We start from the raw sequence: 18,680 nt of genomic DNA on the forward strand, positions 1-18,680 counted from the left end.
GAATGGAGGGCAGATAAACAAACAGACATGCTGATCGCTATATCTCCACATTTTTCCAACTTGAAATAATACAAGTATACATTTCTATCACTGCAAGATAAATCATCAAGTGAATTTATTTTTTCACCCCTAATGTTTCCCAACACCCCAACGCCAGTATTCGCCAGATGTACAATACCAGACAGCTGAAATGAACACAGATGTGTTTCAACCAATGCCTCTCCACTGCTGCTATCAGGAAGACTCTCCCATGTACATTCCCTGGTCCTCCAGGTCTATTTCCTGTCCATGCACTGAGTATATTTTCTCAGACATCTTCAGATTGACTGCTCAACAAGCAGAACAAGCTTCTGACCGTTCCTCTGATAATGATTGTCAAGCTGACCAGTAATTGTACTTCAGGTGCTATGGTCTTCAGACCAGTTGGTCAAGAATCTGGCCATTTCCATGAGGGATCAGGGTTCACTTCCACAAAGCGATCTTAGCGCTAAGATGATCGTAACTCCCATACTTTAACATAGACTTACAATAGTCATAGCGCTAAGATTGCTTTGTGCAAGTGGGCCCAGGACCTTAAATTAAGATCTGATTATATTTAGTCAATGTTAACCGTTAACCCAGGATCACATTAGCATGTCCATAGGTCATCACCTACACTTTGGTCAAGGAATTATTTTTCCAACAAATTTAACATATCATTCACTCTTATCACAGCATATATACCGTAAAAAAACACTCAAGAAGATTCATAGTGATTCATAGTGATTCAAGATTCACAGCAAGTACTAAAATGAAACTAACACTTTCGCAGTGGGTAAGCTGAGTCAAGCAAGTGTCTGTTGTAGAAATTTGCAATCATTATTTTGAGAAGTAGAGGAGATTCTCAGATGGCCTATCTGCTACCTGCTGTCATCGATAGCAGCCCTGACAACAGTAGTGGCAAACACTACACACAACAATGCTGCATCAGCAGTTTGCACCCACATGGATGTGGTTATATTTGAGAAGGACTTGATGAGCCATACAAGAAACTGGTCTAAATCTCATCAACACAGCTCAAGTCTCTGAAGTTCTTCTAGTATTCCACCATACAGCTTCATGTGATCTCCGATGACGCATCCTGTGCTCCATGTTAAGGGACTCTCAGATCACTTTGGTGTGCCAGAAACCTATGATGATCGAAAGTTCGAATCCCAGATTCGTCCTAATCACGTTTCTAAACCTGCATCACTTCAGGTATTCTTTACACATATACTGAGTATAGGTGAGTGAGTGAGTGAGTGAGTGAGTGAGTGAGTGAGTGAGTGAGTGAGAGTGTATAATGCAGAATGTCAGTTACATCACTGCATGTCGACCAGTATTTCAGTTAAATCACATAGAAGCTCACCACTTTGGTGAAGGCAACAAACATGGAATGGCGATGATAAACCATTATGAGAGGGCAAATCTAGGAATCGAAACCCGCGAAACAGGATTCTGACATGGGTAGGTACAACCTCTGCATTGTCAGTTGAAGCACCTAAGGCCACTGGGCCATTGGGCCAATCAGGCTCAAAAGTCCAGGGCCCATTTGCACAAAACGATCTTAGCGCTAAGACTATTGTAAGTCTATGTTAAAGTATGGGCGTTAAGATCATCTTAGCGCTAAGATCGCTTTGTGCAAGTGGGCCCAGGTGGTCCAGTTTTGATCTGACATCAGAATCAACGACCGCTCTGGGCTTAAAATGACTAGGTCACCTATGCTCCACAGAGCATCAGACTTCCTGATACATAATATGATAAATAATACGATAAATGATATGATAAATGATATAATAAATAATATAATAAATAAAATAATAAATAATATGATACATAATATGATAAATAATATGATAAATAAAATGACAAAAGTACAACAAAAACACCATCAACATGAAATGAAGCTGGTAATTCACAGTTTAATTCCAGGATAAATCGGAATCTGTTTACGTGACTTTGCCCAGATCTACCATCTGGACCACAGGACTGTTTGTGTGTATTTCAGAAGAAACATTCCGCATGTTTTAACCTGGTAAAAGTTAAAACACATCCATAGCACATATGTTTTCAAAATATAAGTATTGATCGTCCATATTTTTAATGGAAAACAGCTTTCGTAAAAATGTTTTTACATCTGTATATGCAAAGCTCAAGTAACTTGGCTTGGTATTCTGGATGTTAGGAGACTAGTTTGAGTTTAATTTAAATTTCATGGTCTAGAGACTTCTTGATGGCCGAGGCGTTACCAGTGACTCAGTCCCCATGTGCCACGCCCACATGATTGAGTGAGGTTATGGCATGTGTCATTTTTTCAATGTAAATAAACAAAAACATTCCAAAGACCTTTTAAATAATCTATTTTAAAGCAGTTCGCTTAGAAGCATCAAGAGTTTGAACATGTTTTAAAGTTCTGAGGCTTTGTGTTGTCAAAGTCAGGAGCTGGAGTTGACGATGTTGCAAAGAAGTAACAACCGCCAGGTGGTAGACATTTTAAAACCATCTCGTCTGAACGAAACCTTAACTGGTTGAAACTTTGTCTTCTAACAGAAGTTTTCTTCATGAATTAGTTTTTAATGCTAAGTTCTGCTGTAATTCTATCTCTGAAGGCTGTTTAACTGACATTTTCTCCAGCTCAAGTTGCTAAATTCTGAGTCAACTCCACACCTTTAAACCACAAGACTATCATCCTGAAGTCAGAATAACTACAAAGACATCAGCAAAAGAGTTCAGAGTTCAGAGTGAGTATGGTTTTACGCCGCTTTTAGCAATATTCCAGCAATATCATGGCGGGGGTCACTAGAAATGGGCTTCACTCATTGTACCCATGTCGGGAATCAAACCCGGGTCTTCGGCGTGACAAGCGAACGCTTTAACCACTAGGCTACCCGACCGCCCCTAAAAGAGTTCAGAAGCAGTAGCAGACAAATTGTGTTCGCACAACAGAGACCAATACCATTGGATTTACAACTGATTCACATTACAATTAATGAAAGATAACGAAATTGAATTTAGTCACTTGTCCCAATTGTCTAGAAGGGATTTCAGAAGAAGCGGTAACATTAAATATCAGCCATCGTTTGATATTTGATAGGGGGAAAATATTCTGCCTCCAACCAAACTCCCATGCCCCACCCAGGATATTACAAGGTCTGTCACGAACACACATGTTTGGCAGGTGAGGAGGATAGCAACAACATTGGAGTCTTCCAGGCTGAGACTCATCTACATAATAACAGCAGCATCTACATACTATCTTCTGATCCGTCTTCAGCAACCCATGCATGCCGTAAAAGGCAACTATGCTTGTCGGAAGAGGCAACTAACGGGATTGGGTGGTCAGGCTCGCTGACATGGTTGAGGCATGTCATCGTATCCCAATTGCGTGGATCAATACTCATGATGTCAATCACTCGATTATTAACAGACCGCTGTCATATAGCTGGAATATTCCTGAGTGCAATGTAAAAAACAAACCCCAAAAAACCCCATACTATCCCCAGCATCTACATCATCTACATCAACCGCCTATTATAAACCAAAGAAAACATAACTACATTGATTACTCTCAACTATTCCCTTGCTCTATGTTTATTTTCTCTGTGGTCTGTTGTCATTGACTGATCACTAATGGGTATCCCTTACATGTCAGCTGTCCAGGATATCAACAACCAGTCACTCCCCCTCCCCCAGGTCTTGTCGGCCTTGTCACCCTGACAAGGCCGGCTACCTAGAGATGATGCTTTCACCTAATGAGAAGAACATGTTTGTCAGCTTCTTATGCAAACCTGGCTACACATGTTAGTTTGTAGATAGTTGTACTGACATCTTAAGGCTACCAGCGGTTCCTTTCATCTCTATGCTGTTAGAACCAATCAGTGAGAGGTCTTAACATTCAAGCCTAATGACACAAAGTATGGCGAAGAAATAACAATGTTCTTGCAAATTTGGATATTAGGTTCCTAAGGTTTCTGGAAGGCATGAGGCATTCAGCTGCTCATCAAAACTCATGACTCATGGCCCATCATGACGAGGGGGGAAGTGATCCATGACTCAATTCGTCAAGCCAATACATTGCAATGGTAGAAATTATTGTTGGCAAGCTCTTATGATGAGTGGTCCATCAATGCCATGTTGTAAAAGTGCGAAAGAATCTTCAACTTTTGGATTCAACAATTGGATTAACCAAAGGCCTCAGTTTGATTATACTGTACATTACATGACTCTTTTAGGCAGAGAATTCTTATAAATATGGAAAGGAGTTTTGTTGCTTTTATTTCCATTCTTCCTTTGCACTGAGGCTGAATGAGCCATAGAGCCACACACATCTGCAGTTTATTTTCTCAAATGTTCCAAATAAAACTTAGATCTTAGCCAGTCTAATAGCAGTAACGTACACAAGTCCTTACCAGTTCCAATGAAATTTGCAAGGATTATCATGGCCTGATAACGGTTATCTACTGGAGGAAAGAAATACTTGAAGGAAGATTAATTTCAACCAAACTTAAAAACTAATAATTTCATAACCTTAACAGTGAATATCAATACCCAGGAAACAAGTTGCACTTTCAGGGCAATAACTGCAATATACACCAAGTGCATTACACCAATGAGGTACAGACATAATGTTAATATACAATTTAAACCTGATATTAATAGGTGGCGGTGGTGAAAGCACAGCAGCAATATTCTATTATTATTGGCAATGTCTGCACGATAAACACAGCTCCACCACTGTTATGCTGCCCCATATTGTCTCCATTACTAGACGATCACAGGGATGGGAGGGTGCCCGGAGGAAATGAGGGTGGGCATGGGATGGGTATCAGCTGATGAAGGTCAGCAAGCAGGGAGGTAGATGTTGCTATGGCCACTACACACAGTCTCACAGCAGGACAATCCCAAAACAGTAACTGCCTTGTTACAGGATCCCTACCAGTAGGTATGATGTTAGACTAACATTTAGTCTCTGAAATCTTATATTAGACAATATCCTTCTTGACTCTAAAAATAAAAAAATTCCCTATGCTGTGGAATAGAGCTAGCTTGAGCTGGCTAGACTTGCTTTTGTATGCATTTCTAGATTATTATTTTTTCATAAAATAAATATATTCCACGGTCATGGTGCAGGACTAGTATGATGTGTACTGAATGCATTGTGACCTTTCAGAAAATAATCACTGATATATAATTCTCATAAGAAGTGAAAGAACACCCAAATTTTTAATATGACTATAGTAAATCTGTCATGGCTGGCGGGAGTGAGTGAGTTTGGTTTAACGCCGCTTTTAACAGTATTCCAGTTATATCGCGGCGTGTCAGCTTCATGTGGGAGGAAAGTCCGAAGTGATGCAGGTCTCTGGCTGGTGGGCATTGCAACACACAGCCTTCCAATTGTGTGTGTTCTTTAACTTGTTTTCAGTAGTATATATGCAGTTCATTAAGGTATTAGGAGATTGGTACCAGAATTACAGCTAGGTATAGGTCCGATCATGTTTAAGATTAAGGTCAATACTATGATCAAGGCTACTGGTGACCAAGAAAAGACAAAGTAGACACAATTTAGGGATAACAACTTCTTTAATTACTGTAACGGATCCATATACCGTTGTCAACCAGGACTACTTTGTCATCTGTCAACTTCTAAGTAATGCCTATCAAAAAAGACCAAGAAAAGGCTGAAATCTTTTGGCACCTATGTCAGTGAATGAGTGAGTATGGTTTTACACTGCTTTTAGCAAGACAAATTCCAGGCATATCACGTACTTTCACACATTGTATCCATGTGTGGAATTGAACCCTGCCTTTTGCATAACTGTCGAAGCTTAAACTACCACACTGCCCTATCACCCCATAAGGCGATGGTAATTCTTACAGTTGATGATAACAAACCGTGTCGTGTGATTATTATCGTGAATTTCTTTCCATACATATATTTATCAATGGCTATGGTTAAGGCTACTGCTAAGTGTACAGACAAGTTAGTAAAATAAGCCTTCTGCAGACATTAAAAAAAGATCCTTCAATAAACATGTAAGTGCATTAAATGCCTGAAGATCTCCTTTAAGCACATGCACATGGAATGTGTGTAATTCTCCTGCAGGGTGTCAAACACAGAGACTGTCGGTACCTCTGAAGGAACTGATGCCATATATCACAGCGCCAGAACAATGCAGCGTCCTGTTGTCTGATAGATAAGAACAGTCAGGTCAGCGTGACAACATACACACTGCCGCCTCCCTGGCGTGGGGAGATGACTGTCTGCATATGTATCATACTCCACATACCACATCAGGTGAGGACAAGGTGCACAAGAGTGAGTGAGTGAGTGAGTTGGGTTTAACACCGCTTTTAACAGTATTCCAGTTATATTACAGCGTGTCATCCATGGCAAGACTATCATACTAGCAGGACAACCATGGCAATACTGTCACAATAGTAGGACAATAGCAGGACAACCATGGCAATACTATCACAATAGCAGGACAACCATGGCAATACTATCACAATAGTAGGACAACCATGGCAATACTGTCACAATAGCAGAACAATAGTAGGACAACCATGGCAATACTATCACAATAGCAGGACAACCACGGTAATACTATCACAATAGCAGAACAATAGTAGGACAACCATGGCAATACTATCACAATAGCAGGACAACCACGGCAATACTATCACAATAGCAGAACAATAGTAGGGCAACCACGGCAATACAATCATAATAGTGAGTGAGTGAGTGAGTTGGGTTTAACACCGCTTTTAACAGTATTACAGTTATATTACAGTTATATCACGGCGTGTCAGCTTAATGTGGGAAGAAAGCCCGATGCAGGTCTCACTTCGGTGAAACCCACAAGCACGGGTATTGTGCTGACAAACCTAGAAACATAATCGGGGCGAACAGGGATTCGAGCCCACAATCATAGGTTTCTGGCGTGCACAAGAGGTGCAGCTCTGCACAGCGAATCGTGGTGCCTAAGACGACTGGGCCACCTGTGCCCAAGGTGCACTTAGCAATTAAGTTTTCTTTTCATTTGACTACAAAAACAATCTGCTAATGATCAACCTAATGATAAAAGTGTTCTGAGAAATGTCACTAATCCTTTCTTTTACCAGCTCAACCTCGTCGACGTATGTCAATTGCAAACCCTAGCCATACAGTCAGTCTTTTGTTATAAGCTTCCCTCGACAGATATTGATGTTCATGTACATATTGTTAATGGAATAATGGATGTTACATCACAATGAGCAGTGTTTGTAGTTATAGTAAGGTCGGCGGACCAACAATGGTAGGCCGAAATCTTTGGTACCTATATCAGTTAGTGAGGGTGCATGGTTTTCACCATTCTTAACAATAACTCCAGCAATATCACATAATGGCTAGGTATAAGTCTCTTCATGATTAAGATGATGGTCAAGGCCAGCTATGGTTAAGATTATGATTAAGGCTATTAGGGTCCAAGAAAAGGCTGAAATCTTTTGGCACCTGTTATGAGTGAGGGAATGTGTTTTAACACTGCTTGAGTACTTTCTACCTATTGTAATGGGCTTTACACATTGTTACCATGTGGGGAATCGAACTTGTATTTTCGACAACTGAGTGTGAGTGAGTTTGATTTTATGCTGATTTTATGCTGTTTTTAGCAATATTCCAGTAATATCACGGCGAGGGACACCAGAAATGGGCTTCACACATTGTACCCATGTCGGGAATCCAACCCAGGTCTTCAGCGCAACGAGTGAACGTTTTTATCACTAGGCTCCCCGACTGCGCCTTTCGACAACTGCTTTGACCACGTGGGCTACCCCATCAACCTGTTATGAAAACAGCTCAAGTGAACTAAATGACTATGTTACATCTACAAATCTAGCACCGAAAGTCCGAGATAAGTGTGGCATTATAGAAGTTGGGCATACACCAGGCTGCCTCCATTACCGACATTATCTGGCAGGTATACATAACGATACATCCTGTTGATGTCAGCAGCCGAAGCACCTGGAGGAGACAGGGGAGATGTGACTAATGCCAGATAACAGATTCCATTATTACTTTGGCATAAACACAAAGCCTCTCCAAGAGTTGAGAAACATCTTGTCGTCTCAATGACATGTGAAGCTGATCATTGAGACAGACCAGAAAACAGATGCAGAACTGATACAGATCACAAACTGGCCCAACTTGGCAGCCATCTTGGATCTTAAGCCTGACACATTTATGGAAGCTATTATTGCAGTCATGAGGGGTTGGGATGGGGGGACGGGACGGGGGGGGGGGGGGGGGGGGAGAGACGGGGATGGTATCTTGCTTTGTACTGGTAACTAGGAAAGAATTTATCTTTCACATTGTGATGGAAAGATTAACATTGCAATTGTCACGCAAAATTTAAGCACAAATATTTATGTAGATTGAAACTCGAAAATACACTTAAAGTGTGATAATGAGTAAGAATGATGTATGTAATTCCTCCAGATAGTAAATACATAATATTAATGTCATAACGAATTCAGAACTTATCAAAGTGTTTAACAAACCCAGGGTATGATTAATAAAGTAAAAAAAAGTGTTTTTATTACATTCTCTTGTAAACCAAATAAAACTTACTCTTAAAATTGAATACAGACAGTTGCATCCAAGCAAAGAACCAGTTTCTTCACCCCCTATTACAAACACATGTGTACACATAACTTGACCCCGGATGACCCCAAAATGGGGCAAATTGGTGCCAACAACTCATCAAGAAGCAAAATATGAAACGGCATGTACATTTCATTCCAACGCAGAGCCTCTGCACCAATTAAACAATCAATAAATAAATCAAACATCATATTTTTACTACTTCCTCATAGAACTTGCGCTCAATTATTTTTTATCTTTAACATAGGCAAAAATCATTATTTGTACATATCTTATGACAAAAACAATGATTTAATGTGTGAGAGTATTGAATTTAAGATCCTGAAAAACGTACATTTTAATATATAATTCATATTTGAATAATATATGTACAAAGAGTGAATATGGTTTTACATCGCCTTTAGAAATATTCCCGGAATATCACACCATGAAATATAGAACGAACACAACACTGATATATACATACGTGGGAAGCTTAAATCATGAAAAGTATGTCCTCTTACCTCTTTTTGACTAAAGCCTATGGAAACATTCAAACGAAAATCAGGATCAGGTCTTCCCCAGTAACGCTTAGTCAGCAACTTTTGTGTTGTCTTCCCATTGTTTTCACAGAGACAACAAAAACTGCAGCCACATCTTAAACACGTATTTGCAGGCGACACAACCCTTGGCCAAACCTCAATCAGTTTGGATGTGTTGCTATTTGATCTGTGGTACACTGACCGAAAGATTTTATTGTCTTTTTTCTCCGATTTACAATCTTTAGGTGGACTGACGCTGGACCGAGCGCCTCGGACAGACTGTGGACTTAGTGATCGGGCATGTTTGAGAACTGGGGTGAAAACATTCTTGGCCATTTTAAGCACAGTTCACAGACGAAAGTACACCTTCTCTGCTTGCCACAAGGAAACTGGTGTATTTCCTTTTTGACCGGAATTATCACATAAGCGAGAGGTTTATGTTCTTTGATCTCAGGTCAAGGCAGGCCTGACCGTAAGTCCTTCATTGTAGTTCATCAACAAGAACATGTTCTCAGATAGAAAATCCACAACTGTAATACCTCACGCCTGTAGAACAAACTACGTAATATTGCAATAGAGTTTCTTATAGTTACCTCGCGGTTTCAGTTTTCTCTGCATTCCAAACCAATCATATATTAGGTCAGAATGACATGGAGCCTCTCCAACTTATCCCACAGCTGTATTCCAAATATCTCTTTCATATGAACTCTGCTTCATTCACAAATGAGGCAGTGTTTATCATTAGCCCTGTAAACACGTCAGTTGTCAAGTCTTTCACAATCCACACAAAGATAAACGTAGATATCCAGTGTCCACTTCTTATTTACCTTGCCAATATTCATATCAAACACTCCGACCAAAGAACAACACATACGAAAGATTCCCCTCTTCTACCTTCAGTTTGTCTTCCAACAATTGGGCAAGACTTCCGTTGGTCTGCCCTTATCACATTCACTCTGATTCAAAGCTGGGGGATCATATAGCATTGCTGCCTCCCGGGTAAACATGTTGCATCACTGGTAAAAAATAATGACCAATGTGATCTACAGGCATCATTGGTGCAGCACTTTCCACGTTTTTGCCATGTGTCTGGTGAGAAAAGCTAGTGCTTCTTCAAGGAAAGTTCAAGTAGGAAACCAGATGTGAGCATGTCCCAGTGACAAAGATCAGGAGAGGAAATAAAATATCCTACTATAAGATTCCAAGCTGTTGTGTACATGTACGTAGGCCTGCGGGAGAAATGTAAGAGGGTGCATATGGATTCACGTTGTCCTCAAAGGAGTACTTGGCTTCCTAATTTCTTCTTGTTATCATTACAGTTGTACATTCCAAATAATATACATTTCATTCTCAAATTTCAAAAAACTTGTTTAACATATGAGCTTTAAACCTTATTCCTATTTCACAAATATTTTCAAATATTCTTGGTAATAAAATGGAGTTACCAATTTCAGATTTTAATAAATTGAAGTAGCAAAATATACTTAAGAAAATGTTTTAATCATTTGGCGAAAAAATCATTTTAACAATATTTAATAATATATGGTGAATAATTATAAAATAAATAATTCAAAATGAAACAATAGTTACATAAAGAAAGACATGATATAAAACATGAACAATTTTCAAAATAATGGAATAATGAAGACAAGAAATATGCACCCTGATACAGACCTCCAAATACCAAGCGACTGACTGTGAAGTCAAGAAATTGTGAACATATTTCACCCTGGATCACACTGATTAGCCAGATTATATAATATACCAGTGTAAAAGCAAGAAAGTACACTTTGCTGACAGATTGATCGCCTACTGACCCCAGGGCATCTTGTGTTACACACTTAATCTCAGGGCTTGGCTTGTATGCATATCAAGAAAATCAGCTTAACATGGTGGATATTAATACATCTTATTCAATCAATACATTTACAGTTGACATGACAATAATTTGGTATCAAGATATATATTGCCTGTAACCACCTGAATCATAAACATCTACTTAATATTTAGGCATAATTATTGCTGACCTTATCAAGATGTTCTTAATGATGAATTGATTTGGCTAGAGACACAAAATATATTAAAATTTTAAAGAAAATAAGATCATGTATTGAAATTCAATTTTGTATCACTTGCTCTATCCTTGTCATTTATATATGCATATCTGGTGTGTTTGTGTTCACGTACACTACATTTGTTCTTTAACGGAATGTATTGCAATAAATGTTGCCTAATCTTATCAAATGATAGAATAAATAAGTTAATTTAAAGCACACATAGATTACCTGCTGGGTATAATTATTTAATCCAAGTTAACTGTTAATACATTCCATGCTGTCTAATTGCCACTGTGCTCACAGTAGTAACCCAGAGAAAGGGACGATGGATAGATTTACCCTATGTTGATAGGATCTGTCCACTTTGTAATACCACTGTCGGTGACGAGTTTCACTACTTGTTTGAGCGTACACATTTTGAAACTGATCATCAGTGCCATCTTAAAAAGTACTACCTTATTCAACGTAATAAGCGCCCAGGGCGCACTCAAAATTAGTAATAGGGGGGCTCTTATTAGAATATTACTTTGGTGAAAAAAAACAGAGTTGAAAAATAAATATCGTGGTTTATGCCGACAGCCTGAAATGTTATAGGTACGATAGATATATTTTTCCAGAATGTAATTGCCCATAATTAAGTGTGTTATAACACTTGAGTGCATATTATACGCGAATAAATTAGTCTTATGTACACTGATCAATCAGAAGGCGAAGATTGTTCACTAGCCAATATATAAGCAAATATCGCCATGGGCGCTTATTAGAGCGGGGCGCATATTACGTCGAATATGGTATTATGTCAAGACTAATTATAAACTTCAACAACAATTTTCTACTCTTAAAGTCTCAGTGTTAAGAAACCTCAGCAGATTTTTCTCCTGTATACTTAAAAACTTTTAGTGTCTCATACTAATAATCATGCTAATATCCTCCGTTATCAAATGACTTCCTTGCATTCATGTCCATGTGCCACTGTGAGTGGTTAGTTATGGAAATAAACTATGTGAGTGATGTCACTATCAAAGCCAGGTTGGAATATAAACACTCTATCTCTGCATGTGGATAATCACACTTTCAGGCACATAGTGCATCCCAGCATGCAGCAGTCACGCTGTCAGCGCTATATCACACGTGAAGCATGTATACATGGACCTCAATCAACGCCACCAACCTTGATACTACTTACCTATATCCTGGTAATTCAATACCTACATAAACAAAATCTCCAGTGTGGTTCACAATTTCTTTGAAGTATCAGCTTTGATGAATTCTCTCAAGTGTTCGTTACTTTTTATTTGCGTTGAATCACCCATCGGTGTTGATTGTCAACGCATGTTTGTTACAGAAGAAAAATAGATCAACGTTTCATAACTGAACCCAAACATTGCTTGCTTTTCAACATTCATCGCTACAATGAATGATGTCTTATTGACAAATAATCAACATGAACATTCCAAACAAAAAACAGTCTGCCCGAAAAGAAATTCAAAAGAGAATTATGTATATTTGTGTAAGTATTTGAAGTGAAGACAAAAATTTGTAATAAATACTGGCTTAACTATGAATCAGAAAAATATATATTCAAACTGCATTTTTATTCTCGAAATAGATGTAGATCATCATAAAGTCTCAAGTGCACATACATAACATAAGTAATATTGACAGCCCATGGCCTGAAACTGATCACAAATCATTCCTTCATTCAACCTTATCAATAGTCTAGATACCAAAGTTAATATCCAGCAAAGAGCTATTGAATGACACCGATTTCCCTCATTCATTTCATGCTCATTTCATCACAGCTGATATTCAACCATGAACGATTGCTCCTTAAACTTAAACAACCCTTGCAAATAATGTTTGAATGACTGCTTATCAGTAATTGATGTGTGTGATCAATCAGTGCTTTGTGACTGTGCCTACGACCAGATAAGGCCTCATTAATTTTATCTAGGAGACTGGAGCTCACCTGTGCTTTCCATTTCCCATGCTGTTTCACAACAGATATGGCGAGCTGAAGTCACTCAGTGACAGGATCCAAAGGAGCAACAGCGTATTGTAAATTGAAGTAATTAGATGGCAAGGTGGAATTCTATAAACTTGTGTAGAAAACAGTACTGTCTCACCAACACTGGAGGTGTGTGTGTGCGATGCTTTGAACAGTGTAACAGTTTATATATCAGTGCTGGAGTCGTGTGTGCGATGCTTTGAATAGTTTTCAGTTATAACAAAGCTGGAATTGTGTGTGCGATGCTTTGAACAGTGTAACAGTTTATATATCAGTGCTGGAGTCATGTGTGTGATGCTTTGAATAGTTTTCAGTTATAACAGTGCTGGAATAGTGTGTGTGATGCTTTGAATAGTTATCAGTTATATCACAGCTCCACTTTCATGAAACCCATGAATATAGTTTGGTGTTTACATTAACCGAGGTTCATAATCAGAGTGAGTAAGTGAGTTAGTGAGTGAGTATGGTTTTATGCCGCTTTAAGCAATATTCCAGCAATATTCCAGCAATATTCCAGCAATTTCACAGCGGGGAATACCAGAAATCAGGGCTTCACACATTGTACCCATGTCAGGAATTGAACCCGGATCTTCGTTGAGACAAGCGAACACTTTAACCACTAGGCTCCCCGACCGCCCCTTCATAATCAAGAGTGAATCGGTGTACTGAAACAATGGATATGGGACAGAATTCTGGACATTAGGATGTGGCTTCTTACATATCAGAACTACCCAGGGCCCAAAACTGACAACTGATCAAACTTTCACCTGCTTCATGACCATTTATTTTTGTTTAGCGCAGTAACCATATTGAAAAGGGCCTTCAATGGCAGGAAACATCTACCAACCAAAATCTATAACTGCAGGTCCAGTATGATATAGGTTCCAGGTCCCTAGGATTGCCCTACAGGCGCTTTAAAATGAGAAAACTTTGGATGTTCCTGCAATGTCATGCCATATCCACCCTATGTCACGTTTGTAACCTGTACTTATTTCAAATGGATGTGGATTCTGGGGGAGAATTGGTCCCCAGCAACCTACACTGGTCTAAGAGGTGACCATACGGATTGAGTGGTCATTCTTGGGTTGGTCGGTTGGTTGGTTGGTTGGTTGGTTTGTTTGTTTGTTGTTTAACGCCACACTCAGCAATATTCCAGCTATATGACGGTGGTCTGAAAATAATCGAGTCTGGACCAGACAATCCAGTGATTGATATCATGAGCATTGATCCAATCAACCAAGTCAGCGAGCCTGACCACCCGATCCCGTTAGTCGCCTCTTACGACAAGCATAGTCGCCTTTGACGGCAAGCATGGGTTGCTGAGGACCTATTCTACTCCGGATCTTCACAGGTCTCATTCTTGGGACTGTGTTGATTGCGTATCATCGTACCCTCACAGCGTGGATTGTTGCTCACAATATCAATTACTGGATTCTCTGTTCTGACTCGATTATTTACAAACTGTCATCGTATCGCTGAAATATTGCTGCATGCGGCACCAAACAACAAACAAACAGGCACAAATCCTTGTGGCCTGCTCGTTCCCTGTCAGGGCCAGACTAGCCACATTTATCAACATTTCATCAGCATAATTCTCCTTAACTGATGAAGGCAACACTTACACTAGGTATCCCCAGTACGGACTAAGATGCTACACTGCTTGCTCTGATACACAAGCTTCACTTCCCTGATATTATCACCTTGTACCAGCTCCGGGCAACACTTAGAACATCCATAAACACCATTACACCCCGACAATGGCCTCTGTACCTGCTTTTATAACACGCACACATGGTAGGGACAGGCTAAATGGCAAAACGTCTTCTATCCCTGGTGTCTGTTCAGTGGCATGCCTCCTGCAGATGTAGACAAATATTTCCAGGGTGAAAGGAAATGGTTCTGCACGACTTGGGTGAAAGTAACTCAAAATGGATGTGAAAATGAGGGTCAGTTTGAGTATGGTTTTATGCTCTTTGAGCAATATTCCAGCAATATCATGGGGCCAAAGGAAACAAGAAATGGGCCTCACACATTGTATCAAACCTGAGGCTTCAAGGTCATGAACAATTGCTTTAATGACAGAATATCCAAGAATGAGAACGAACACAGGATAATTGCTGGGCCCCGTTCTTCAAAACGATCTTAGCGCGGCAGTGATTGTAAGCCTATGTTAAAGTATGGGACTTACGATCACCCTAGTGCTAAGATCACTTTGAGGAACAGGGCCCTGGTCTCTTTTACAGATCCCAGAATCTCCAGCAGCCAATACTGATCCCCTTTTCAGCCTGAAACTAAAAGACATTAGGGCCCCTTACTACTCTAGGGTTCCTTACATAATTAGGGGCGGTTCGTTATAAGCATTAGTGTTTTAAGCGTTTGCTCGCCATGCCGATGATGGCCCAGGTTTGATTCCCCACATGGGTACTATCCGTGAAGCCTATTTCTGGTGTCCCCCGCCGTCATATTAATGGAGTATTGCTAAAAGCGGCGTAAAACCATACTCACTCACTCCTTACAATATACGTTTTATTAAACTTTCTACACAACTCTATTTCAGGGGCCATATGTTAGTCCAGGTGACTGTCGGTGTCTTGTTGGTGTCTTGTTGGTGTCTTGTCAGGATGCTGAAGGGTCGGTGAGACAGTACTGGATGAGGGTTTGAGTCACAGGGGAACCTCATTAAACCAGATCCTGTTACTCTGCAATCTTCATGCTCTTCACTTTCCACGCTGACAAATTATGACCACTATAACATTTCATATATATATTTGTCAAGAAATTGATAAATCTAGACAAATAAATGGAAAATCAACTGTGCAGTTCAATCCAAATACATCATTTCATAATTCGCATCTTTCATGATAGCCCAGTGGTCACGTGTTCATTCTTTGCGATAAAGTTGCAGTTTAATTCTCCACATGGGTATGTAACTTGTGGAGTTCATTCTTGAGTGTTGTCAATTCTTGTTGCCAAATGCTGCATCACTAACTCAAACCTTAGTTACAGTTTGTCAAAGTATTCTAATATAAAATAATTTTATGCATATTTACTAAACAGACACCAAACCAAGACTAAACACTTAGTATTTAAAACGGTTCGGAAATTCTTAGAGAAATCTAAATGCTTCATGTGTCGCACCATGTCCTCAGATCCTTCATAGCAAAAAAGTCAACATGTCTCACAGAGTTGCCTCCCTTGTTTCAACGGAATAATCTCAGATTGTGTTTAATTCACAATTAAATTAACTAATTGCCTTCATTAAAACTTCAAACAAAATGCACCAAGCGATATCATTAAATAGAAAAACAAGTCTGCTCCCGATTTACGTCTGCCGGTATTAATGATGGTGTCTGTTCTATGTAGTCATTAACGTGTTTCTGTCATGCTGCATTCGGCCTGATCACCAGCTCACGTAGGCCTCATTCCATGTTCCCCAACATCAGAACTTGTGTAACGAAGCCTCCAGTGCCCACGACCTGTTTCCCCTGATGAGCAGAGCTGGATAATTGGTTGAATGTGAAGTTGTATTAAGATAGCGGTGTTTATCCTAGCCGCTTGTTGCATGTTATCTCGACAAGTGTAATGAAACCGTCTGTTTTCATTGAATAAATCCTGCCAGTGACATAACATCCAATCTGGCAGGAATATATTCACATTTGTCTAATAGGACTTAATCGGAGGGCACATTCTTTCAGCATTATGGAAGAAATTGTATATCACGGAGAAAATGATTACTTTGCTGGCCAAGCTGAATGAGACTGCCAACACTGGGATTCAGAGGTCTACTTAGAGGGTATTCAGGACTCAGCAGTGTTACATGGGATGCAAATAAAATCATATTTGGTACACAGATTCAACATCTAAAAAATATATAAAATGGGGTATGTACAAATTTATTAATATATTTCATTTGTTCGATATGTTTAGCGTAACTGAACTTCAAATCGCAACTATTATCCAATTTGTGTTACGTAATATTCGGGGTGAGCAGTGAAATTCAGAGTGAAAACTTGGATGTACTCAGGGTTCAGGCAAGGGTGGGTGGCACCTCCTGAATGGTGTTGTGAAGATGGAACCAAAACAGGCCATGCCTCCTATCTATAATCCTGCACATACCTTTCTCCTGCATCAACATATTCTGATGCCATGGTAATCCATGTACCTGGCAGACCGGAGTCGTGTTTATACAAACCACATGTGCTACCTATCTGCACCTCAAAGCTGCAGCTTACCATCTGTTTCCATTGCAACCGAAATTGCAGGATTTGCAGATATCAATGAAATTATCCTGAACAATTCCTTTGGCATTTGCACGCAAACTTTCGCAAATCTCCACCGACAAGATGATCATTACTGCTCATAACAACTGCTGTTGTTATTTCCTGGGTCACATATGTGATACGCCAAGTTTGATTATTAACACATATCACACTCTTGGGAGAAAGTGCACAGGTAAAAAACATCTGTTATTTGTCAGCAGAAAATAATGTGGTGCTTCAGGGCACTAAAAATTCATCCAGATGAGATAAATCACAAAATATTCAGTTCCTTTCATCATCCCCTGCCACACAAACCCTGCTCCACCCACACCATATATCACCAAAGTTGTATTGGAGACCACCCTGCATGACTTTTCATACAGATCCCACTGATAAAACATGTCCTGGGCCCTAGCTAGCTGTTCCACAAAACGATCTTAGCACAACGACTGTGTAAGTCTATTAAAGTATTGGAGTTACGATCATGATAGCACTAAGACCACATGGGTAATGGAGCCCTGTTCTGTAGATATCATCTTCCTGAGGCAAGTGTGTTTACTGACTATAAAAGTCCAGTTTCCACACTTGCCGAACTAGGCTTGATTTTCCAGGCCAGCTCATAGAGCCACCAGGGGCTATTACGAGTTATGTCCCTTCTATGTCCCTCCTATTGACCAATTAGATTCCATCTCTCATATCATTCGCTTCTAACAAAACGTGGTGCTAATCTAGACGTATCAGACCATTGAGCCACCCTTGCCTCCAGTCATAGCTTGTAACTAGGAGTGGTCTCAGTAAAGTAGGTCTGGTGATCTAACCACAGAATCTGAAGAATGAACAGTCCAGATGGACGACTGTAGACTGAGATGGGATTCCTCTGTGAGCAGGGGGAGATAGTCTACCTGTTTCAGCCTGATGACGGAGTCGCCACTCGTGTAGAGAGAACATAAGATGGGAGGTGATGGTGGTGATGGCTCCAGATGGAGGGAGTGGAGACCGAGATGGGATCGCTCTGTGCGCAAAGTGAAATAGTCTACCTGTCTCGGTCTGATGACAGAGTCGCCACTCATGTAGAGAGAATATAAGATGGGAGGTGATGGCGGGGGTGATTTCACCTCACCCAGAACATGTAAATCATCAACCTGACATTATCCAGTTACCATGCCCAATTTGTTT

At 39.9% G+C, this 18,680-nt stretch overlaps 1 protein-coding gene across 19 annotated transcripts in view; it reads right to left on the bottom strand.

Moving 5' to 3' along the window:
- LOC139480555 (microtubule-actin cross-linking factor 1-like) overlaps window positions 1-18,680 on the bottom strand; it is a 275,708-nt gene that overhangs the window by 127,728 nt on the left and 129,300 nt on the right. Inside the window, exon 1 of one of the 19 annotated variants that reach the window (XM_071263690.1) lies at window positions 9,163-10,115. The exons of the other annotated variants lie outside the window; for them this stretch is intronic. Coding sequence (XP_071119791.1) covers window positions 9,163-9,516 — 354 coding nt within the window. The 5' untranslated portion in view covers window positions 9,517-10,115. Of the gene's footprint in view, window positions 1-9,162; window positions 10,116-18,680 lie in introns of those variants that run through there. 19 annotated transcript variants of the gene reach the window in all.

This window comes from Haliotis cracherodii, unplaced genomic scaffold, assembly GCF_022045235.1.
Source record: "Haliotis cracherodii isolate W230 unplaced genomic scaffold, xgHalCrac1.p SCAF_4, whole genome shotgun sequence".
In the NCBI taxonomy this organism is placed as follows: domain Eukaryota; kingdom Metazoa; phylum Mollusca; class Gastropoda; order Lepetellida; family Haliotidae; genus Haliotis; species Haliotis cracherodii.